The sequence below is a fragment of the Patella vulgata genome, chromosome 2 (genome assembly GCF_932274485.2).
Source record: "Patella vulgata chromosome 2, xgPatVulg1.2, whole genome shotgun sequence".
Classification (NCBI taxonomy): domain Eukaryota; kingdom Metazoa; phylum Mollusca; class Gastropoda; family Patellidae; genus Patella; species Patella vulgata.
The window spans coordinates 5,521,283-5,541,941 of NC_065880.2; the positions used below are offsets into that span (position 1 = coordinate 5,521,283).

General features: G+C 34.4%; 1 protein-coding gene across 1 annotated transcript; it reads right to left on the minus strand.

The window, feature by feature from the left end:
* Positions 1-14,742: 14,742 nt before the first annotated feature.
* Positions 14,743-18,062, minus strand: LOC126810260 (uncharacterized). Its single transcript, XM_056098768.1, has 6 exons — positions 17,702-18,062; positions 17,020-17,382; positions 16,642-16,677; positions 16,437-16,466; positions 16,085-16,171; positions 14,743-15,325 (listed from the first exon to the last, which is right to left on the minus strand). The coding sequence occupies exons 2-6, from the start codon at positions 17,375-17,377 to the stop codon at positions 14,775-14,777; spliced, it is 1,062 nt and encodes a 353-aa protein (XP_055954743.1). The 5' UTR covers positions 17,378-17,382; positions 17,702-18,062; the 3' UTR covers positions 14,743-14,774.
* Positions 18,063-20,659: the final 2,597 nt, after the last annotated feature.

Genomic DNA, 20,659 nt, shown 5'->3' on the forward strand with positions numbered 1-20,659 from the left:
TAGAAAATCAAAAAAAAAAATCGACATATTTCATCATAGACATACAACAAAAACAAATCTTGAACAACAAATTTCCAAATAGAAATCTTGCATATATCTAATTTACACCGGACAATATATGTTCACATGTTTTTTATAATTTTAAACAAAAAGAAAGAAAAAAATATATTAAAAATCAATTTTCTTGAAAATATGTAATGAAAATGAGGTATTAAGATGAAATATACGATAAGGGAAATGTATATGTGTTTGTATTGCATCATTATAAACTGACTGTTTTCATCTAAAAAAAACAAGGATGTATATCTAATTGTATTTACATCATTATATTCTGACTCTTGTCATTTTGTTAGGAAACATAAATATATATTTAAAAGTTTCTAAATTAGTATACTGACCAGATTCATTTTTAGTGCCTGCTACAGAAACTAAAATGTAATTGACACTAAATATTTCAAGTTTAACATAAATATATAATAACATGCAAAAATGACCTGTCTATAAGCATTAAATAACGCGTGTAAGGTGTAAGAAATGCTTAAACATATCAGTGATTAAAGGTTATGTAAATACGTTTAGTATGTCTTGCCTTGTACACAACACTTATGCGTACACCCAAATGAAGAAAAAAGTTTGGATGAGGATTCCAGGAGGCTGGATAGAGGACAATCATGGGACTGGCAGGATCAGTTTCCAACCCAATTGTGTGCGCATATATTAGATACAATGTATTATGCTGTAAAACTACAAACCACTTTAATACTAGGTATAATAATGACAGTCTACCTGTTTTGGGGGTTGAATTTGAAGCTTTCTGGTTAGATGTTAATGTGCTAGAAGGAAATTTAGTAGAAACAGCACTTTCAGTTGTTGGGTGAGCTGCAACACAAGATCACAGAGTCATCATAAACGTATTCCGACATTTGTACACTAGAATTAAAATTTGTATCCTAAAAATCAATATTTGTTTTACAAATCAGACATTTGTCTTAAAAGATTTGTAAATTGTATCTTTGTTTAATTCAATTTTACTTATATAAATTTAAAATTTATTTTAGAAAATCAAAAAAAAAAATTCGACATATTTCATCATAGACATACAACAAAAACAAATCTTGAACAACAAATTTCCAAATAGAAATCTTGCATATATCTAATTTACACCGGACAATATATGTTCACATGTTTTTTTATAATTTTAAACAAAAAGAAAGAAAAAAAATATATTAAAAATCAATTTTCTTGAAAATATGTAATGAAAATGAGGTATTAAGATGAAATATACGATAAGGGAAATGTATATGTGTTTGTATTGCATCATTTATAAACTGACTGTTTTCATCTAAAAAAACAAGGATGTATATCTAATTGTATTTACATCATTATATTCTGACTCTTGTCATTTTGTTAGGAAACATAAATATATATTTAAATGTTTCTAAATTAGTATACTGACCAGATTCATTTTTAGTGCCTGCTACAGAAACTAAAATGTAATTGACACTAAATATTTCAAGTTTAACATAAATATATAATAACATGCAAAAATGACCTGTCTATAAGCATTAAATAACGCGTGTAAGGTGTAAGAAATGCTTAAACATATCAGTGATTAAAGGTTATGTAAATACGTTTAGTATTTTTTGCCGTGTACACAACACTTATGCGTACACCCAAATAAAGAAAAAGTTTGGATTAGGATTCCAGGAGGCTGGATAGAGGACAATCATGGGACTGACAGGATCAGTTTCCAACCCAATTGTGTGCGCATATATTAAATATATGATACAATGTATCATGCTGTAAAACTACAAACCACTATAACACTAGGTATAATAATGACAGTCTACCTGTTTTGGGGGTTGAATTTGAAGCTTTCTGGTTAGATGTTAATGTGCTAGAAGGAAATTTAGTAGAAACAGCACTTTCAGTTGTTGGGTGAGCTGCAACACAAGATCACAGAGTCATCATAAACGTATTCCGACATTTGTACACTAGAATTAAAATTTGTATCCTAAAAATCAATATTTGTTTTACAAATCAGACATTTGTCTTAAAAGATTTGTAAATTGTATCTTTGTTTAATTCAATTTTACTTATATAAATTTAAAATTTATTTTAGAAAATAAAAAAAAGAAAATTCGACATATTTCATCATAGACATACAACAAAAACAAATCTTGAACAACAAATTTCCAAATAGAAATCTTGCATATATCTAATTTACACCGGACAATATATGTTCACATGTTTTTTTTATAATTTTAAACAAAAAGAAAGAAAAAAAAATATATTAAAAATCAATTTTCTTGAAAATATGTAATGAAAATGAGGTATTAAGATGAAATATACGATAAGGGAAATGTATATGTGTTTGTATTGCATCATTATAAACTGACTGTTTTCATCTAAAAAACAAGGATGTATATCTAATTGTATTTACATCATTATATTCTGACTCTTGTCATTTTGTTAGGAAACATAAATATATATTTAAATGTTTCTAAATTAGTATACTGACCAGATTCATTTTTAGTGCCTGCTACAGAAACTAAAATGTAATTGACACTAAATATTTCAAGTTTAACATAAATATATAATAACATGCAAAAATGACCTGTCTATAAGCATTAAATAACGTGTGTAAGGTGTAAGAAATGCTTAAACATATCAGTGATTAAAGGTTATGTAAATACGTTTAGTATGTCTTGCCTTGTACACAACACTTATGCGTACACCCAAATGAAGAAACAAGTTTGGATGAGGATTCCAGGAGGCTGGATAGAGGACAATCATGGGACTGGCAGGATCAGTTTCCAACCCAATTGTGTGCGCATATATTAGATACAATGTATTATGCTGTAAAACTACAAACCACTTTAATACTAGGTATAATAATGACAGTCTACCTGTTTTGGGGGTTGAATTTGAAGCTTTCTGGTTAGATGTTAATGTGCTAGAAGGAAATTTAGTAGAAACAGCACTTTCAGTTGTTGGGTGAGCTGCAACACAAGATCACAGAGTCATCATAAACGTATTCCGATATTTGTACACTAGAATTAAAATTTGTATCCTAAAAATCAATATTTGTTTTACAAATCAGACATTTGTCTTAAAAGATTTGTAAATTGTATCTTTGTTTAATTTAATTTTACTTATATATATTTAAAATTTATTTTAGAAAATCAAAAAAAAAAAAATTCGACATATTTCATCATAGACATACAACAAAAACAAATCTTGAACAACAAATTTCCAAATAGAAATCTTGCAAAACATTCCCCCACAAAATTTCTTGAATAACATTTCTTAAAAAACATTTTTCGAAATTCATCGAACCGGAATATTATGACGACATGAGCGGAAATCAACCTGACATACAATTAGCCACCATACAATAAGGGGGAATCGAGCAAGTATATAGAAATGAAATGAAATGGGGTTTAACGTCCTACTGTTCTGCTCCTATACTGGGCTAATGAAGACGGGCATACGCCATACAGTGTGCTATGAGGGAAATTTTGCCCGGACAGTGGCACTATCGCCTACTTATGTCGAATTCCAACTGCCAAGCGATCTTTTACGTGCATTCCAATGTATACACGGGACCTCGGTTTTTCGTCTCATCCGAAGGACTAGACAGCTGTCCTTGTCAGGCCCTCCGTTCTGCACCACTGACAAGGGTAAACCACGTCGGAAAATCCAGATGAACTGTCTCCGCCAATGCAGGGATCGAACACCCGACCTCCAGGCTAGCGAGCCAGCGTCTTAACCAATCAGCCACCGTGGCTCCAGCAAGCATATAATAAGAAAAATCGCTCGATGACTGTGACTTTAGTGAAATCTCGAATTAAAAAATAAGGACTATCAAATAAGAAATAAGAATTAAGAACACCGACTAAAAAGCTGTTTGGTCTTCCATAGATTTCTACATAAAATTCTTTGACAGCATAGGAAGTGACTTAACAGAAGTAATAAACTACATCTATCTACAGGGTGAATTATCAAACACAATGAGAACTGGTATAATAACAATTCATTGCCGATAAGCCGGTTATGTGTCGACTATAAAATCATCACGCAACAGAAAAGTCGAAAGGCACAGATTAATTCTTAGTTTGCGGAATTACCGGTCAAATCATCGCAAATATTTAATATGAAGGTTTAGTTTTCCGACCATTTTGAGGACGATATTTATGTACCAGACTTGCGTGGCGAATTATTGGGGCTACGAGTTAAACAAAAAGATGTCATTTCAATCATTTTAAGCTTTAATCATAGAAAGAATAAAATGTCGATATCGTTGATTGCAATGGTGATTAACTTCCACTCGACACAAACTAGGTCATTTTCGGACTAACAGATTAACGCATAATTCAATTTTGTTTCAATAATTCGCTTGCGTGGTATTTAACAGAACTTTGTCGTCACACAATGTAGGCGCTTACTACCTGTCTACATCTTCGTAGTATTAATATCGTCTTTCAATTGACACAACATTTTAATTAAACTCATCAAAATCACCTATTGATGTAAAACAAAAATAAATGGTGCAGTACCTTTCCAATGTCTTATATTGCACACGTTATATGACGAAATATCAGATTTTGTCTACGGATATTTTCTATGAATACTTGACAGAAATTTATTTAGCATACTAAAGTAATATAAAAATAGATCAATTGTTATCCCGCCTACTACATTACACAATTCACTATTTTAAAGGAGCTCTTATCATTTAAAAACCATTAATCTCAGTGTTGTATTATTTTCTGGTGTTTGTTAATAATAAACTTACTGTTTTCTATACACTAATATTCTATCTTGCTGTAAGAAGGATGTATTTTAGCTGGTCTAGTAAAACCACAATATGAAGAGCTTTCACTCAAGCCATTATTACTATTAAGTGTACAAGTTGATCTGCCACTACAGGTTTGTTGTAGTTGTGATAGAAGGGTTGGGGTGTAAGGTGTAAAACAATCTCCAGTTTCTTCACTACAACATGTTATATCACCACAGCTAGATACACCACTCACACTACACCCTTGCCTATATCCAAACGTTATATTAGTTATTGATACAACTAATGGTTCTGTACACGTTAGTATATTGTCAGTACAACGTGTACCTGGTGTACCATAACAAGCTGTACTACTGTTAGCCATTGTTTCTCCTGTAAAATATTGTAATAAGCTAACGTATCTTCTTCTCTATAACAAATGTATTAATCTTTGGTTCATCCTGGAAGTACTGTCGTTTTATATATTGTAAACTAGGAAATATTAATTTCGGAATAGAATATTTAAACAATACATTGTACAGACTTCACTAAAATAAAATCGTACAAACTTCAACAAAATACATTTTAACCAGAATTCTTCACAGGATAATAAATAATGCTGACTAAATGTAAATACCTGTATATATCCCACCAAATAATAGTAACACGATGCAACACCACATTAACATATCCATAATCCGTTTACATCAGTTCTATAAGCATAAGGAAGGATTTGGATGATAGGCAACAGTCGGGGATACGTTCTTGATGACATCAACCAATGTTAAAGAGTAATATTACAACATTCTGCTCGAAAGCGTACTTATGCTGACTCTGGAGAATTACAAAATTTCAAATTACAAAACAACATGGTATTACACCTATAAGTCTACCCGTAGAATCACTTTTAAAGATTTCAATAGTTCAAAAACCCCGTAATGTGTTTTCCATTTTTCAAAATTGTGTACATTTTTTAAAACTGTGATAAAAAATAATCCCCGACTACGCGAAAAGATTGTATAATATTCAGTGGCGTACAGAGGAAGGGCAGACGGGGTAACGGCCAAGGGCATCCAATGCAGAAGACAGCCAATCATAAAGTGAAATTCGGACTTTTCCAAAAGGAAAATTCATTAGGGGCACCGGTAGTTATTTTGGCAAATTTATATTTAATTTGTATGAACACGATTTGTTCAAAATGCTACCGCCCGTGTTTAATCGAATTATTCCCTAAACGGAAATAATGCTTACTCATTAGTTTTGCGTCTAGAGTATTTATATATCTTGTGCATATATGATTTTCAAAAACTAGCAACCGGATACCAGTGTTTAAAACCAGATACAGTGGGTTATAAATAATATAGTTAATTATAATAAAATAACTTACACACATGATATAACTCGCACGCTATGCCATTCCAAATATTCGCCAACATATTTTATACACATGTGCATACAGATCTATTGACAACAAACATAGCCGTTCATTGTATGTATGTGGATTACTGCCACAATAATCGCCAAACGTTAATCAATGTTGATTGCTTGAGACAGTGAATAGGGAAGTAATACAGCTTAGTTTTTTATGTTGTGGGTGAAGGAAATTTAATTATCAACTGAAGATTTTGTTATGAACTATGTATAATTAATTGTCGTATACCATATTCCACACTAAAGTAACCGATACCTAAACTTATTATGTTAATCATTTTAACTTGGTAGGTACTTTCCGAGAAACGGGAAAAGGTTCATTGTGTATTAAACACAAACTCAAACAACATTTCAATTTACATTGCGTATTTTAATACAAATTCATGTCAATGACTTTACTTATTAAACCAGGATTCACATATTATCATAAACTTATCTCTCAAAATATTCATGTCGGAGTCGGTGATGAATTTGGTGGAAAATATCTACGGATCTATCAACAAATGTATCCGAGTGTGAACCACTTCACTTCAGATAAAGTCATTGTTTGATGCTGGGTTTTATAAATCGGCATTCATTGTGTAATGTAACCTTGGATGTCCCTAAAAATTCTAGATGCTAGCCGTAAACTATATTTATATCACATTAGTCTTACCCAATGAGCACTTGACCTCAACGCCCAGTAATACACTTGCCTTCAATGTTTAGTAGCACGGTCCGTTGACAAATAATATTACATCCAGCATTAATGTTCAGTAGTAGATACTAATAAACACTTTACACGACTTGTTCATCTCCTATTTTGACAAAGAATATTATGCCTTACACCAATGTTTAAATAACTTATCTTCATGAATCTTGATCAGAGATGAATATCTTACATATTATACTGTATTAAAGTCAGTGATATTCCACTTCCTGTTTTAATACATGTATTATACAAGATATAAAACAGACTACCGTGAAGTAATTATGGTTACCTGTCGATTTAGACTGGGCTATATTTCAATAGATTTTCATTGAATATATTAATAACATTCAAATTATTGGTATTTAACGTCCTGGTTCACACTATAAACCCTATTATTCACTATCACATGACTTGACCGTAAAAAAACACAAGCATAAAGTATTCTGAGAGACTTTTCATTTACCCGACAAAATTGACTTTTAGAACAGATTTCGCCACCCTTGTATTAAGTGCTTGCATTTGACAAGTGCAGTATTGCTAAGTCAAAAAAGAGAGCTGACGTTGTAAGATATTGTATTGCAAACAAGTTTAATGGGACTATATGTGACCGGTGACAGCCAAATGAGTCACTTGGGGGTAAAAAATAATATTTGAGTTATGCATATATTCAGAAAGTACATGTTATAATCTGTTCAATGATATATAAAATGTGGAGATTGGATGAAAATTAAAAACATTATGCACAAACAAAGTTGAAATAAAGTTTTGTTTTAAGGATTGATTTTAATGACACTGCTTACAAAACACCCAATTGATACACTAAATTAATTAAATATTTAAAATTGTCTGGATTACTCCAATAATAGACAAGTTAAAGCATCGGATTTCGCAAAAAAGAAAATTTTTAAAATTAAGTTCAAGTAACTATTTTACATCGTAGCATTAAATGAGCATGTCCGACTTCCGACTCATTTGGCTGTCACCGGTCACATATGTTATTTAGTTCGTCATATAAAACAGTCAATGTAAAATGTTTTAATATGTTTTCACGTGGATTTGGTAGCCGTGTGATATTTGTTCGATGCAGGTGTCGTGTGTTCGTTACGAACAACCACTGCATACACTCGCGTTATCGATAGCCAACTTGAAATGTCCTATATGACATAATTAGTAAATGGAAATCTTCTTAACAATCGTATTATTTCCTTCTTTCTGCGTCCAATTCATGTAACAATAAGCCTGTTTGGTATACTAATAAGGTGCATCATACGCACATATAATAGTCGCATTGACCTGTATTTGTACACTTCTGGTTATTGAAGCGTTGAAGATAAACACATAGCGTAAACATGTGAATTTAAAATAGATATAAGGTAAAACCCGATTCCTAGATATTAAAATACATGGGTTTTAACATCCACCAAGGACGTACATGCATCAGTTAATTCATGAGTTTTGACATGACATTTAAAATGCAGACATATCACTTGGTGTCATTTCTTATTTGATACGTTCACAAAACTATATATTATGCTTGACACAAACGGACTATTAAACCTTGATTCCGGGATTGTTCTTGAATTAATGATTGGTTTTAGATTGAAACGATGACCTTGAGGCAGGTATATTTTATTTTTAACGAGACAAGCAAGAATAAGTTGGGGAACACTGAGCACACATTGCGATTCACAAAACTTACTGATACATGTCCTCTACACATGGGACGAAGATGCTATTAAGAATTTCAGCATTTTCTTCGAAAGTTTAATCAGTTTATTTACCTGCGATGTTTAAAATATCTGGTATTAAAACACACAATTGGAACCAATACGCACAGTCTCTTGAAACGACAAGTGTCACCATACATTATTTGTTCCTCTTCCAAAATGACCTGTTAGCCACATTCGAATTTATGCACGCAATGGGAGAATTTTATCCTTCCAATAGCAAAGACTAAAATGTCTATAACACAGGTTGGATATTATTGTCTTTGTCATTAAACACAGTATGTCCAAATTATCATTATTAGACGGAGAGAAATAAAAACTAACGAGAACAAATTGCAAAATAATTTCTTTTTCTGGAATCTAGTTAAGGGATGTCTAAAGGACTCCGTACTCAAAATTGTCCGCTGAAACCCTGTAGCGTTTTTCATAATTAGCATAAATACAATATGGCCGCCAATTGGACTTTCTGGCCTCCATATCTTGGAAACGGCTCGTTTTAGAGCAATAAATGTATTATCATGAGATACAAAAGTGATATCAACGAATCGGAAAATAAAATTATCACAACGCCAGAAGGTTATGGTGTGACGCATTGACGTCACAATGACGTCATGACGTCACACTGCTGTTATTTTGACGTCAAAACACTGTTTTGATACTGATTAAGCGGGTTTGACATGAGTTCTGGGTTTTCTCCAGATATTTGAAACTTTTTTTGCTAATTTTGTGAAATGAAATGAAATGTTGTTTAATGGCACGTCAGCTCCAACCGGGCTATATTGCGCCAAACATATGGTGAATCTAACGAGAAAAATTAAAACAATATCACATAATTGAATTTATATATGTAAATAAAAACAAATATCACAGAAAATATATAATTAAAAATAAATATAACAAATCTTTTACATATATAAATATTTAAAACAATATACATAAGTAAATATATACAATTAAAATTGAGAATAAAAGTTTGTCTCTTTTAAAAATGTTAGCACTTTATCATATAGCTCCGGTTGAGCAAATAGCTGACGTAATGACTGGCAACGGTAGTATTTAGATCTAATATACTTGAGATGTTTGCACTCAATCAAGATGTGGCTCACTGTCAAAGGAACATGACAGTGAACACATTCCGGTTGAGGCTCTCGCTTCAAAATGAAAATATGAGATAAAAAAGTATGACCAATGCGAGAGCGACACAAAACAACTTCATCTCTCCTGTTAGACCTGTAGGAGCTTGGCCATTCTCCAAGGAGAGGCTTTATGTGATGAAGTTTGTTTGTGCCTGCAAGATCCCAAGACCGTTGCCAGCGGTAATAAATAAAATTATTTATACAGGATTTAAAATCCGTGTATGGCGTTAAAAATTCGAATAAGGGAAGATCTAAGGCAGATCTGCTTGATCATTCCCTTTTATATCCATGTGACTGGGGAGCCAGCAAAGGACAATGTCCTTGCTGATGAACTCGTTTGATAGTAACAGACCATAAATGTCTGCTACTAATGGGTGTTCAAACTGTTTATTATTTATTGCTTGTAGTGAGGACAAAGAATCAGTAAAAATTATATATTTTAAATCAGATGTTGATTGAATGAACTCCAAAGTCTGAAGAATGGTAATTTTGTGAAAAGAGCCGTATTTCGCCATGGACACGTGCATAATTTGCGACAATAACCTAAATAATGGTGGGATGTTGTCAAGCTCAACACCAAGGGATCGAATGTAATCAATCAGGCTGCTCAGCTTCACCAGTTGGAGAGACAGAGAGAAATGGGGTTTTACGTCCACTCGACACAAACTAGGTCATTTCGGGACTAACACATGATTTAATTTTATTTCAATAATTCGCTTGCGCGTAGAGGTATTTAGCAGTGGGAGGACCCGGAAAAACCCCACGAGGTTGGACAGGCGACCCTACTCCTTGCCACGTACAACCGGGGATTCGAAACCACGCCAGTTGACTCAATGATAGACTTTATGGTACAGCGCGCACGTGCTAACCATTCAACTACCCAAACCCCCTTCACCAGTTGGACATTTCGATCAGCCCGCTTATTCTTAGATCTCTAAGACACTAGAACTCACTGCACGTCAAACCCGCTTATTCGGTATCAAAGGAGTTAGTCCGGTCGTCAAACCTCAATATTTCGAGTGAATCTGGAAATTGTCCATAGCGTATTTATTTAGGATTGATTTTAGTAGCCTATGTTGTCCTCTTCCAGAATCTTCTGGGTGAACTCCGGTCACCTTTGAGCGTTTTGCGAAATTCAAGATGGCGTCCAAGACGGCCGCTATTTCTAATAATGCCCCGTAACTCCCATAGTATATATTTATTCTAGGACGATAATTTTGGTGTCAAGGAATACACTGAAATCATTCATTATGTTGTGGGGTGATTAGATGATAGTAAAATCTAAAATGCCAGACAATATGGCCCTTTAGCTAATTAGCGGCGGCTGGGGGCCATTATTTCACTAAACCAAACTATATCCAGAGACAAACTACATACTTCAGGATAAAGGAGCATATGAGTGATGTGATAACTGAAAAGGGGGGCACAAGCTGTTTTGTGAACATTTATACAAACACATTCTACCAACAAAACACGAAAATAACCCCCACAAAACTAGGCAATATTCAGTGTAATCCTTTGGTCGTATTTCTGGCTGCAACCTAAGACAGTACAAGCACAAACTACTGTACATTCTACGCCATCCGTAGTGCATCTACAAGCAAGCATACTGCATGAGGTGTCATTCGTGTATCCGCATCTGATGAGACACATGACAGACCCCGGAGCAAGTTGGCCGGTTGTAGTGTTATCAATTTAGCATCTTTCACCCAGCAATGGCTTGTTGATGAGCTCTTTTTACGTTCCCTGTAAATGCATTACTCATTGAGCAAGACTACCATGTTTGAGTGGGGATGATGACTTTTAGATGTCCATACCCACCAGCGTGTTTTAGGCATCGATTTGCCAGAACTCTGTCCATAACAAGCTGATATAAATACAGTGGCCTGTTTAAGCACCGATTCAACTACTCCGACGACTGAGAGAGAGAATACAACCAAACTCCCACCACTTCCAAAGCTGTAGCAGCATGTAACCGTGTCATATCGAGTAAGAGTATGGGCTGACAAGATTCCAATGATAATTGACATGTCAACCGTTGTTTCTTCTTTGATTGGTGATTCCAATGTCAATGGTTGTTTCTTCTTTGATTGGTGACACAATTGTGACGTGATTCTTGTCAGCTTGTTATGGACAGAGCTCTTGCAAATCGACGCCTGAAACACGCTGGAGGGTATAGGCATCCGGAACTGGAAATATATCGTCATCATCCACACTTAAACCATGTAGTCTTGCTCCAGCGAATGATGCATTCGTATGGAAAGTAAAACGATGTCACCGCCAGGCTATTGTGTGGCGTTCACTGGAAGATCGCAATCCACCGGAACTTGATCCAGAATGTATTGCTGGGTTAAAGAGACTAAATTGAGAACATTACAATCGGTGAAATTGCTCCTGTTGCTCATCAAATGCGGATGAACGAGTGACGCCCCAAATAGTACGCTTGCTTGTAGCTGCACTAGGGGTGGCTTAGAATGTATAGTATTTTGCACCTGTGCTGTCGCAGGTTGCAACCAGACACACGACTAAAGGATTAAACTGAATATTACCTAGTTTTGTGGGGGTATTTTCGTATTTTACGGGTAGAATTTATTTTTTTTAAATGATCAAAACACAGATTGTGCCCTTCTTTTCAGGGCCGTACCATGTGGCCCTGGACCACCTGTTAGGCATGTATGTAGTGTTATAGTATCAATCATATGCTCCAATGTCCATAAATATATAGTTTGGTCCGGTGAAATAAATATTGTCCAAACCGCCGCTATCGAGTTAAAGGGCCATATTGTCTGGCATTTTGCAATTTACTATCATCTAATCACCCCACAACATAAATGATGATTTCGGTGTATTCCTTGGCCCAAAAACATACGGTTAGACACCAAAATTATCATCCTAGACAAAATAGTATGGGAGTTATAGATGATTATTTGAAATGACGGCCGTCTTCGACGCCATCTTGAATTTCTCAAAACGCTCAAGGGTGACCCAGGTTCAACCGGCAGATTCTTAAAGAGGACACCATAGGCTACTAAATTCAATCATAAAACATATCTTTGTTTACAACTTCCAGGTTCAGCCACAGTTCTGCCGGACTAAGTGTTTTGACGTCAAAATAACGTCACACCATGACCTGCTGGCGTCGTGATAACCCTTTTCTTCCGATTCGTTGGTATCACTTTTGTATCTATTGATACACATTTATATGCTCTAAAACGAGCCGTTTCCAAGATATGGAAGAAAGAAAGTCCAATTGGCGGCCATCTTGGATTTATGTGAATTATGAAAAAAGCTACAGGGTTTCAGCGGACAATTTTGAGTTGGGAGTCCTTAAGACATCCCTTTACTAGATTCCAGTGAAAGAAATTCTTTTGCAATTTGTTCTCGGTACTTGACAAACAGAAATTATGTCTCTCCGTCTATATGGGGAGAAAAGGCAAGATGCCTAACACACTACGAAGATGTAGGCCACCAATGGTCATAAGGTAACGGCCATCGAACGATTTTTCTTATTGTCATATTCCTGAAGCAATGGCTCGATAAATCCCTCTCTGGTCATTGTTGGATTGACTTTTGATACTTGATCTATTTAGGGAGTGTGTCTATTCTTCCCGTTCAATCAAATATATCCCAAGTACAGCAACATGACAGCCCTTCGTTTAATCTGGGGTCTACACTAAAACTTTGGACAGTGATTAAAGGTATAAAAACCGCTGAAAGTATTGGTCGTCTCCATACAGATTAATGTATTGTTTACATTGCATCCGTGTTCATAGCCTCGTTTGTCACGCAATTAATTTTTCTGCAATATTCTGCTATGCACTGGTTAAAATCGTGAGTCATCACGTAACGTTATGTAAACATATTTGGTCCAATTTGGACCTCTGTGTAAATCGTAATGATATTGTTACGCAGCTAGCTATTGGTTGTTAATCGGACTATTGACGAGTTAAAATTTGGAACAGAAATTTGTTTCCTTTACAGCAGTGTTAAGTGAGATTAGATCTAATCAAACGAAACACCACGAGGAGTATGTCTAATCGTATGTTTGCTGGATTCCTCATTAGTGTATGGTGACTTATTGTTTGCCAAGTTCAAATCGGCTCACCACTACGTTGAATTTGCAGAACTGTTTAGCAAGACTTGTTTTGGAAATTTATTGTTCCGAGCTTTGTTTTTCGTTGTATGTTTCTGATCAAACGAAGATGTATTTTTTTTTTGATTTCCTAAAATAAATATTATCTTTATTTTAAAAAAAAATACAATTAAATTAAACAAAAATACAATTTACAAATATGATATAACAAATGTCTGATTTATAAACAAATATTGATTTTAAGATACAGATGTCAGTTTTAAGATACAAATGTCGAAATACGATAACAAATGAAGGAAGATGAATTAAGATCTAACAATACGGAAAACTGAATAAAGACATGTTTGGTATTCTATAAATATATGGCCAAAACACAAAGATCGTCATTTTTACTAAATATTTTTCCTTTTTCGTAATATTTTTCTGTTTGTAAATCGTAAGTGCATATGTAGTAATATATAAAATGGCAGATATACTTTTACATAAATGGCATTAATACATAAAATGGTATTTATGTTTATACATAAAATGGTATTTATGTTCATACATGAAAAAGCACTATACATGTATTTACACATAAAATGGTATTTATGGTCATACATAAAATGGTATTTATGGTTTTACATAAAATGATATTTATTTTTTATACATAAAATGGCAAATTTTTTATACATAAAATGGCAAATTTTTTATACATAAATTGCTTCTGTTCAGAGTGGATATTATTACCTATACATCGATTGTACATAAGACTTTAAAACTGTTCATAAATGGCACTGAAGCTATCAAATCATCTACAATTTAGATTTGTCTGTGTAAATTTCTGTGTGTGGTACCCCCCCCACCCCCCCGACACACACACACCCCACCCCACCTCGACCCCCTACACTTACTATTTATGTAGCAACAATTAAGCTTATGTTCGATTTTGTGTTATTTCATTGGCTGTTCCTGGTTGTACACTATCATCATTGGTATTGATATTACCCATATTGTAATAACCAGTGTGTTCTCTTGTGTTTAATGAATCATAAACAGCTTTGATTCCATTTGTGTCCCTGTCTGGAGTAGAGTATGTGTGTTCATAATCTTGATTGTTCGTGTTGATTGGTGTACGTCCATTGTCTGTAGTTGAGAATTGACTATCATCAGTGGTATCGATGTTACCCATATTATAGTACCCAGTTTGTTCTCTTGTATTTAAAGAATCATACACAGCTCTTGGTCCATCTGTGACTTCACTTGGAGCCGAGTCATATGCATGTTCATAATCCTGAGTTGTGTCGGTGGTTGGTGTTTGTCCATTGGTTGTGATTGAGAGTTGATGTTCATTAATGTATTGTGTCTGTTCATCTGTCTGTAGTCTAGTATTAACTGAATAATAAACAGCTGTTGGTTGATCATTGACTCTAGTTGGTGGTGAATCATATTGGCGTTCGGTCTGTGATTTCAACTTATTCAATCTCCTATAATTATTGAATGAAGATAAATAAAGTGTTATTATTTTACTAGACTGCGTTCAGACATAATACGTGATTATAACAATCTGAATAAAATACAGATCTATATTTCGTTTTGGTTTTTATATTTTCATTAGCCCACGCTACATGAAGATCTGACCAGTTGTACTTGGAGGTCGTGTCAGCGGTCATACGAGCAACGTTTGACCTATGACGTCAGACATTGATTAATCAATTAGTGTTGACATTTCTAGGGGGCTTACCCACAGTTTACTCAAGGAATCGGCGTAACAGACCGTTTCATTGGCTAATTCCTCACATCAACTAGAACGCCTGTTATATAACAACTCTTCCAGATCCTATCGTTGTGAAGACAAGTATAACAGAATTTTGAAATATATAAACGAAACGAAATAGGATCAGTGTTTCAATCGAATTGTGCTTATAAGTATATAAATGTTGTTGAACGTTAATGGCAATGGATAGTCAGTCACGTGGTTTACAGTCTACTCAATTATATCTCAATGATTGTCTTTCTACTAGGTTTCTTACCTCACGGAATATGTTAATAATATTTGTTAGGTTTCATGGGTTGTCATTAAAAAGCAGATTACTCATGACAAATCACAATTCAATCCTTTTGTTGTTGTTTCTTTCATATTGCCTTTACAATGTCATGCGAGTACCCATGAATGAACGAATGTTTCATTGTGTACATATCAAGCGAGAATTAAACTATATGTTGTATGTCATATGAAACTCACCTTTTTTATAAAGAATATGACAACACCGACAATACCAATAACTAATAAAAGACCGACTATACCACCAACAATAGCTCCTACATATGTATCTAAATATAATAATGTACATTATACATATATAACCCTAACTAACCAATAATAACACCGACATTTGAAGATAGATACACATACACAAAATATGCAAATATTAATATTTTGTTTTTGTATGTTTTACAATAGTTTATTCTTTTAAAGGAACGGCTTTTGCGACACCCCTCACTTGCCTTCTGTCCGTTTAGAATAGAGCTGGGGAAAATGTTTCTTATGTTAGGAAATGTAATTATATATTTAACTATTCTTGCATATAATACTGACCTGTTTCACTTCTAGTAGTTAACACGAAACCTAAAACACAAAGGAGGGATCTTAAATATGTCTATGTAACATGTTTTAATAACATTGATGGTGCTGATTTCTTTTACAAAGTTGGTATCTATTGAAATTCACAAATTAGATCCACAGACAAGTGTACAAGATATAACTAGAATTAAAACTAGCATAAACGGGTGATTTCAATTACCTGTTGTTGTACTGTCTGATGCCGGAGTAGGTAACTCTAGAAATAAACAAAGAGTTGATCTATATTAATATAATTGATACATCAATATCTTATACTTGTAATTCATAGACAATCCGAGTCACTGTGTATATATGTATACATAGTGTTTTAACATCTCTAATTAATAACAAAATTAAATTAAATTTGAACATCTTAACTTGTCGAATTTTGTTATTATAGAAAACATTACATACTACACTACACATTAACTGAAGAAAAACAATATACCTTGTTAATTTAGTCTACAATACTGGGATAATCATCTATTTATTTTAAACTTACTGATTGCAGAACACATATTCTATCTGACTGTAAGAATGACATATAACATAAACATACCGTTTGTTGTACACAGATATTCTATCTTGCTGTAGGAATGAATTATAGGGATACCATTAAAACAATATGAAGATCTTTCATCCAAGCCATTATTTCTATAAAGTGTACAAGTTGATCTACCATTACATGTTTGTTGTAGTTGTGATAGAAGAGTTTGGTTGTAAGGTGTAAAACAATCTCCAGGTTGTTCTCTACAACATGTTGTATTAATACAGCTCGATACAGGTACACAGCCTTGTCTATATCCAAACGTTATATTAGTTATTGATATAGCCAATGGTTCTGTACAGATTAGTTTATGTTCAGTACATCCTCCTATACCTGGTGAACCATAACAAACTGTACTAACGTTAGCCATTGTTTCTGAAAGACAAACAAAGTACGATGCAACTCATAGCTATGAAGACCAGGATATTTCCGAGTCAATTTGTTTTTATGGAAACATAATGTTTTGATATCTATAATTAATTACAAAATTAAATTTAATTTGGGAATCTTAACGTGTCATTTCAACGAAAATAGTACATAATAAAAAAACATTACAGTATACACTACACATTGACTGAAGAAAACCAGTCTACCTTGTTAATTTAATATGGGCATCTTAATTTGTCGAGTTTTGTCATATCAACGGAAATAGTACATTATAGATAACAATACCTACTACACTATACCGGCCTACCTTGTGTATTGGTAGGATAAGGTGAAGCTTGGCTAGATGATAATTTAGTAGAAACAGTGGTCGGCGATGTAGTTTCAGTTGTTGATTGAGGTGTTGAAGGAGGGGCTGCAACATCATGTAAAACAGATAACACACTTTTAGACTATTTTGTATAGCCTAAGGATTTTGCTGTGTAAAGCCATTAACAAACAGATGTATGATAGAAACAAATGTGGTAGTAGCCACTTACAGACTATACAAATACCAATATATGTATTTTTTAGCGGATTGAATACATAGAGGTATACATGAATTATAATAATATTGAATGTGTGTTTGTACGCTAGACTGCCACATTTTGTTATTATATCAAAGTGTATATAACCTCGAGATTAAATTAATATCAAATAGACTAATGACAAGGTAATTATGGAACTATCCATGCAGGCGTAGCTTATAAAGTGTATCCTTTTATGTTGTATTTATAATACTGAACACATATGGTTTAAAATATTGAAATCAAATCGTGTCGACATTATGACTATTATGAGCTGATGACTTAACGATAATAAAACATACATCGAACATTACTCCAGTGAATTTTTCTATAGGACGATAGAAAACAGATGTTACTTACAACTATGTGTACCATAATTACATTTTAAATAAAGTAATATATCTGAATCATGTTATTAATGTGTACCATAATTACATTGTAAATAAAGGAATATATTTACATCATGTTAATAATGTGTTCCATAATTACAATGTACATAGAGGAATATATACTATTCAAAAAAAGTAGGGGATATTTGATTTTGGGGGCATAATACTAAAATATGTAAATGACTACGAAAAAAGTCACTATAGAACCTAACAGAAGAAACATTTCCAGTTACATGTGACGCCCAAACGCACCAATAGCTACCGCATGGAATGCAGGTGATGCTTGGGATCATCATGGGGGTCCAACCCAAGATTTGCACGACTCTGACTTTGAATGTTACAGTCATTGTGGCATTGAATTCCAGGGTGGAAACATCAGTTTAATTGTTTAAGTGACCAGAAAACAAATTTTGATATGCGTCGGCTTACCCAAAATGAAAGGTTACGTGCCCTTGGCATGCTACAGATCGGCACAACACAGGCGGTTGTGGCGCGGACGATGAATGTTTCTCAGTCTGTCATAAGCAGGCAATGGTCCAGATACCGTGATACACAATCTGTACAGGACAGACCACGCTCAGGTCGACCAAGGGCGACAACTCAAGCCCAGGATCGATTTATCCGTACCTTGGCCTTGAGAAATCGTGTCATCACAGCAAATCAGATCAGCGCTCGTCTTCAAACAGACACTGGTGTGAGAGTGAGTGGCCAGACGATTCGGAATCGACTGCATAGGGGTCACCTTCGCGCCCGACGTCCTCGCGTGATCCCTTGTTTGAGAGATCATCACATTCAGGCAAGACGTCGTTGGTGTAGGGATCGTCAACACTGGGATAATCGACGCTGGAGCAATGTGATGTTTTCAGATGAGTCAAGGTTCACTGGACAGACGTAGGAGGGTGTGGCGTCGTCGAAACGATCGCTTCCAAGACGTTAACGTCATCAGACATGATCGATTTGGGGGCGGTTCTGTTATGGTGTGGGGAGGCATCACTGTTGCTGGAAGAACGGCTTTACATGTTGTTGCAGGGCGTGTTACAGGCCAGTACTACCGGGACAACCACTTGGCAGTCCATGTTGTGCCGTTCGCACGACGTCATGGCCGCCGTTTCATCTTCCAGGATGACAACGCAAGATGTCACAGGGCCAGGATCGTTACAGGTTACCTCCAACAACAGAACATCACCACATTACCTTGGCCAGCACTGAGTCCCGACCTCTCCCCCATCGAGCATGTCTGGGACATGCTTGGACAGAGGTTACGTCAACGTCAACAACGTCCTGCCAATGTCCAAGAACTTGCTGCTGCGTTGCAACAGGAATGGGACAATCTGGACCAAAATGACCTTAGACGTGTCATTAGGAGTATGCCACGTCGGATCAATGCTTGTTTGGCAAACAGAGGAGGATTTACCCGTTACTGACTTGGTTGTGATGCTGTGGTAACTTTGCTGTTTGACCCCGGGTATCATTTTACCCTTATAATGGTCAGTCTGTGCCTTACTTAGTCTAACGATCATTTGGAATAAATCGATGAATGTGAACTTCATTTCATTTTGTCATTTGTTTCTTCGTCAGTTTCATTAGGTGACTTTAATAACACTTAAAAATCAAATATCCCCTACTTTTTTTGAATGGTATATTTGAATCATTTTATTAATGTGTTCCATAATTACAATGTAAATAAAGGAATATATTTACATCATGTTAATAATGTGTACCATAATTACAATGTAAATAAAGTAATATATCTGAATCATGTTATTAAAGTGTTAGAGCATCATGATTCGTATAGAGTATCTCTTGCAACTCAAAACATTTTATACAAATTTATATCTCGTCCTTTCATTGCCTTCATGATAATACTGGTAAACATTAAGCGGTTGACAATATCTTCTAATGTAGTCTACAATACTGGGATAATCATCAGTTTATGTTTAACTGGCAGTTTGTAACACACTGATATTCTATATTTCTAAATGAATGAAATATAACATAAACTTACTGTTTGTAATACACTGATATTCTATCTTGCTGTATGAATGTTGTATAGGAATACCATTAAAACAATATGAAGATCTTTCATTCAAGCCATTATTTCTATTAAGAGTACAACTGGATCTATTACAGGTTTGTTGTAGTTGTGATAGAAGAGTTTGGTTGTAAGGTGTAAAACAATCTCCAGTCTCTTCTCTACAACATGTTGTATTACCACAGTTAGATATACCAATACTACTACATCCTTGTCTATATCCAAACGTTATATTAGTTATTGATATAACCAATTGTTCTGTACAGATCAGTTTATGTTCA

What these genes read in the sequence shown, in the direction of transcription:
- LOC126810260 (XM_056098768.1), bottom strand. Translation starts at nt 17,377, where the DNA reads ATGGCTAACGTTAGTACAGTTTGTTATGGTTCACCAGGTATAGGAGGA. An exon ending in ATCAGACAGTACAACAACAG is followed by an intron (nt 16,467 to 16,641) that starts GTAATTGAAATC and finishes TTTGTGTTTTAG; the next exon opens with GTTTCGTGTTAACTACTAGA. An exon ending in TGTCATATTCTTTATAAAAA is followed by an intron (nt 15,326 to 16,084) that starts AGGTGAGTTTCA and finishes TCAATAATTATA; the next exon opens with GGAGATTGAATAAGTTGAAA.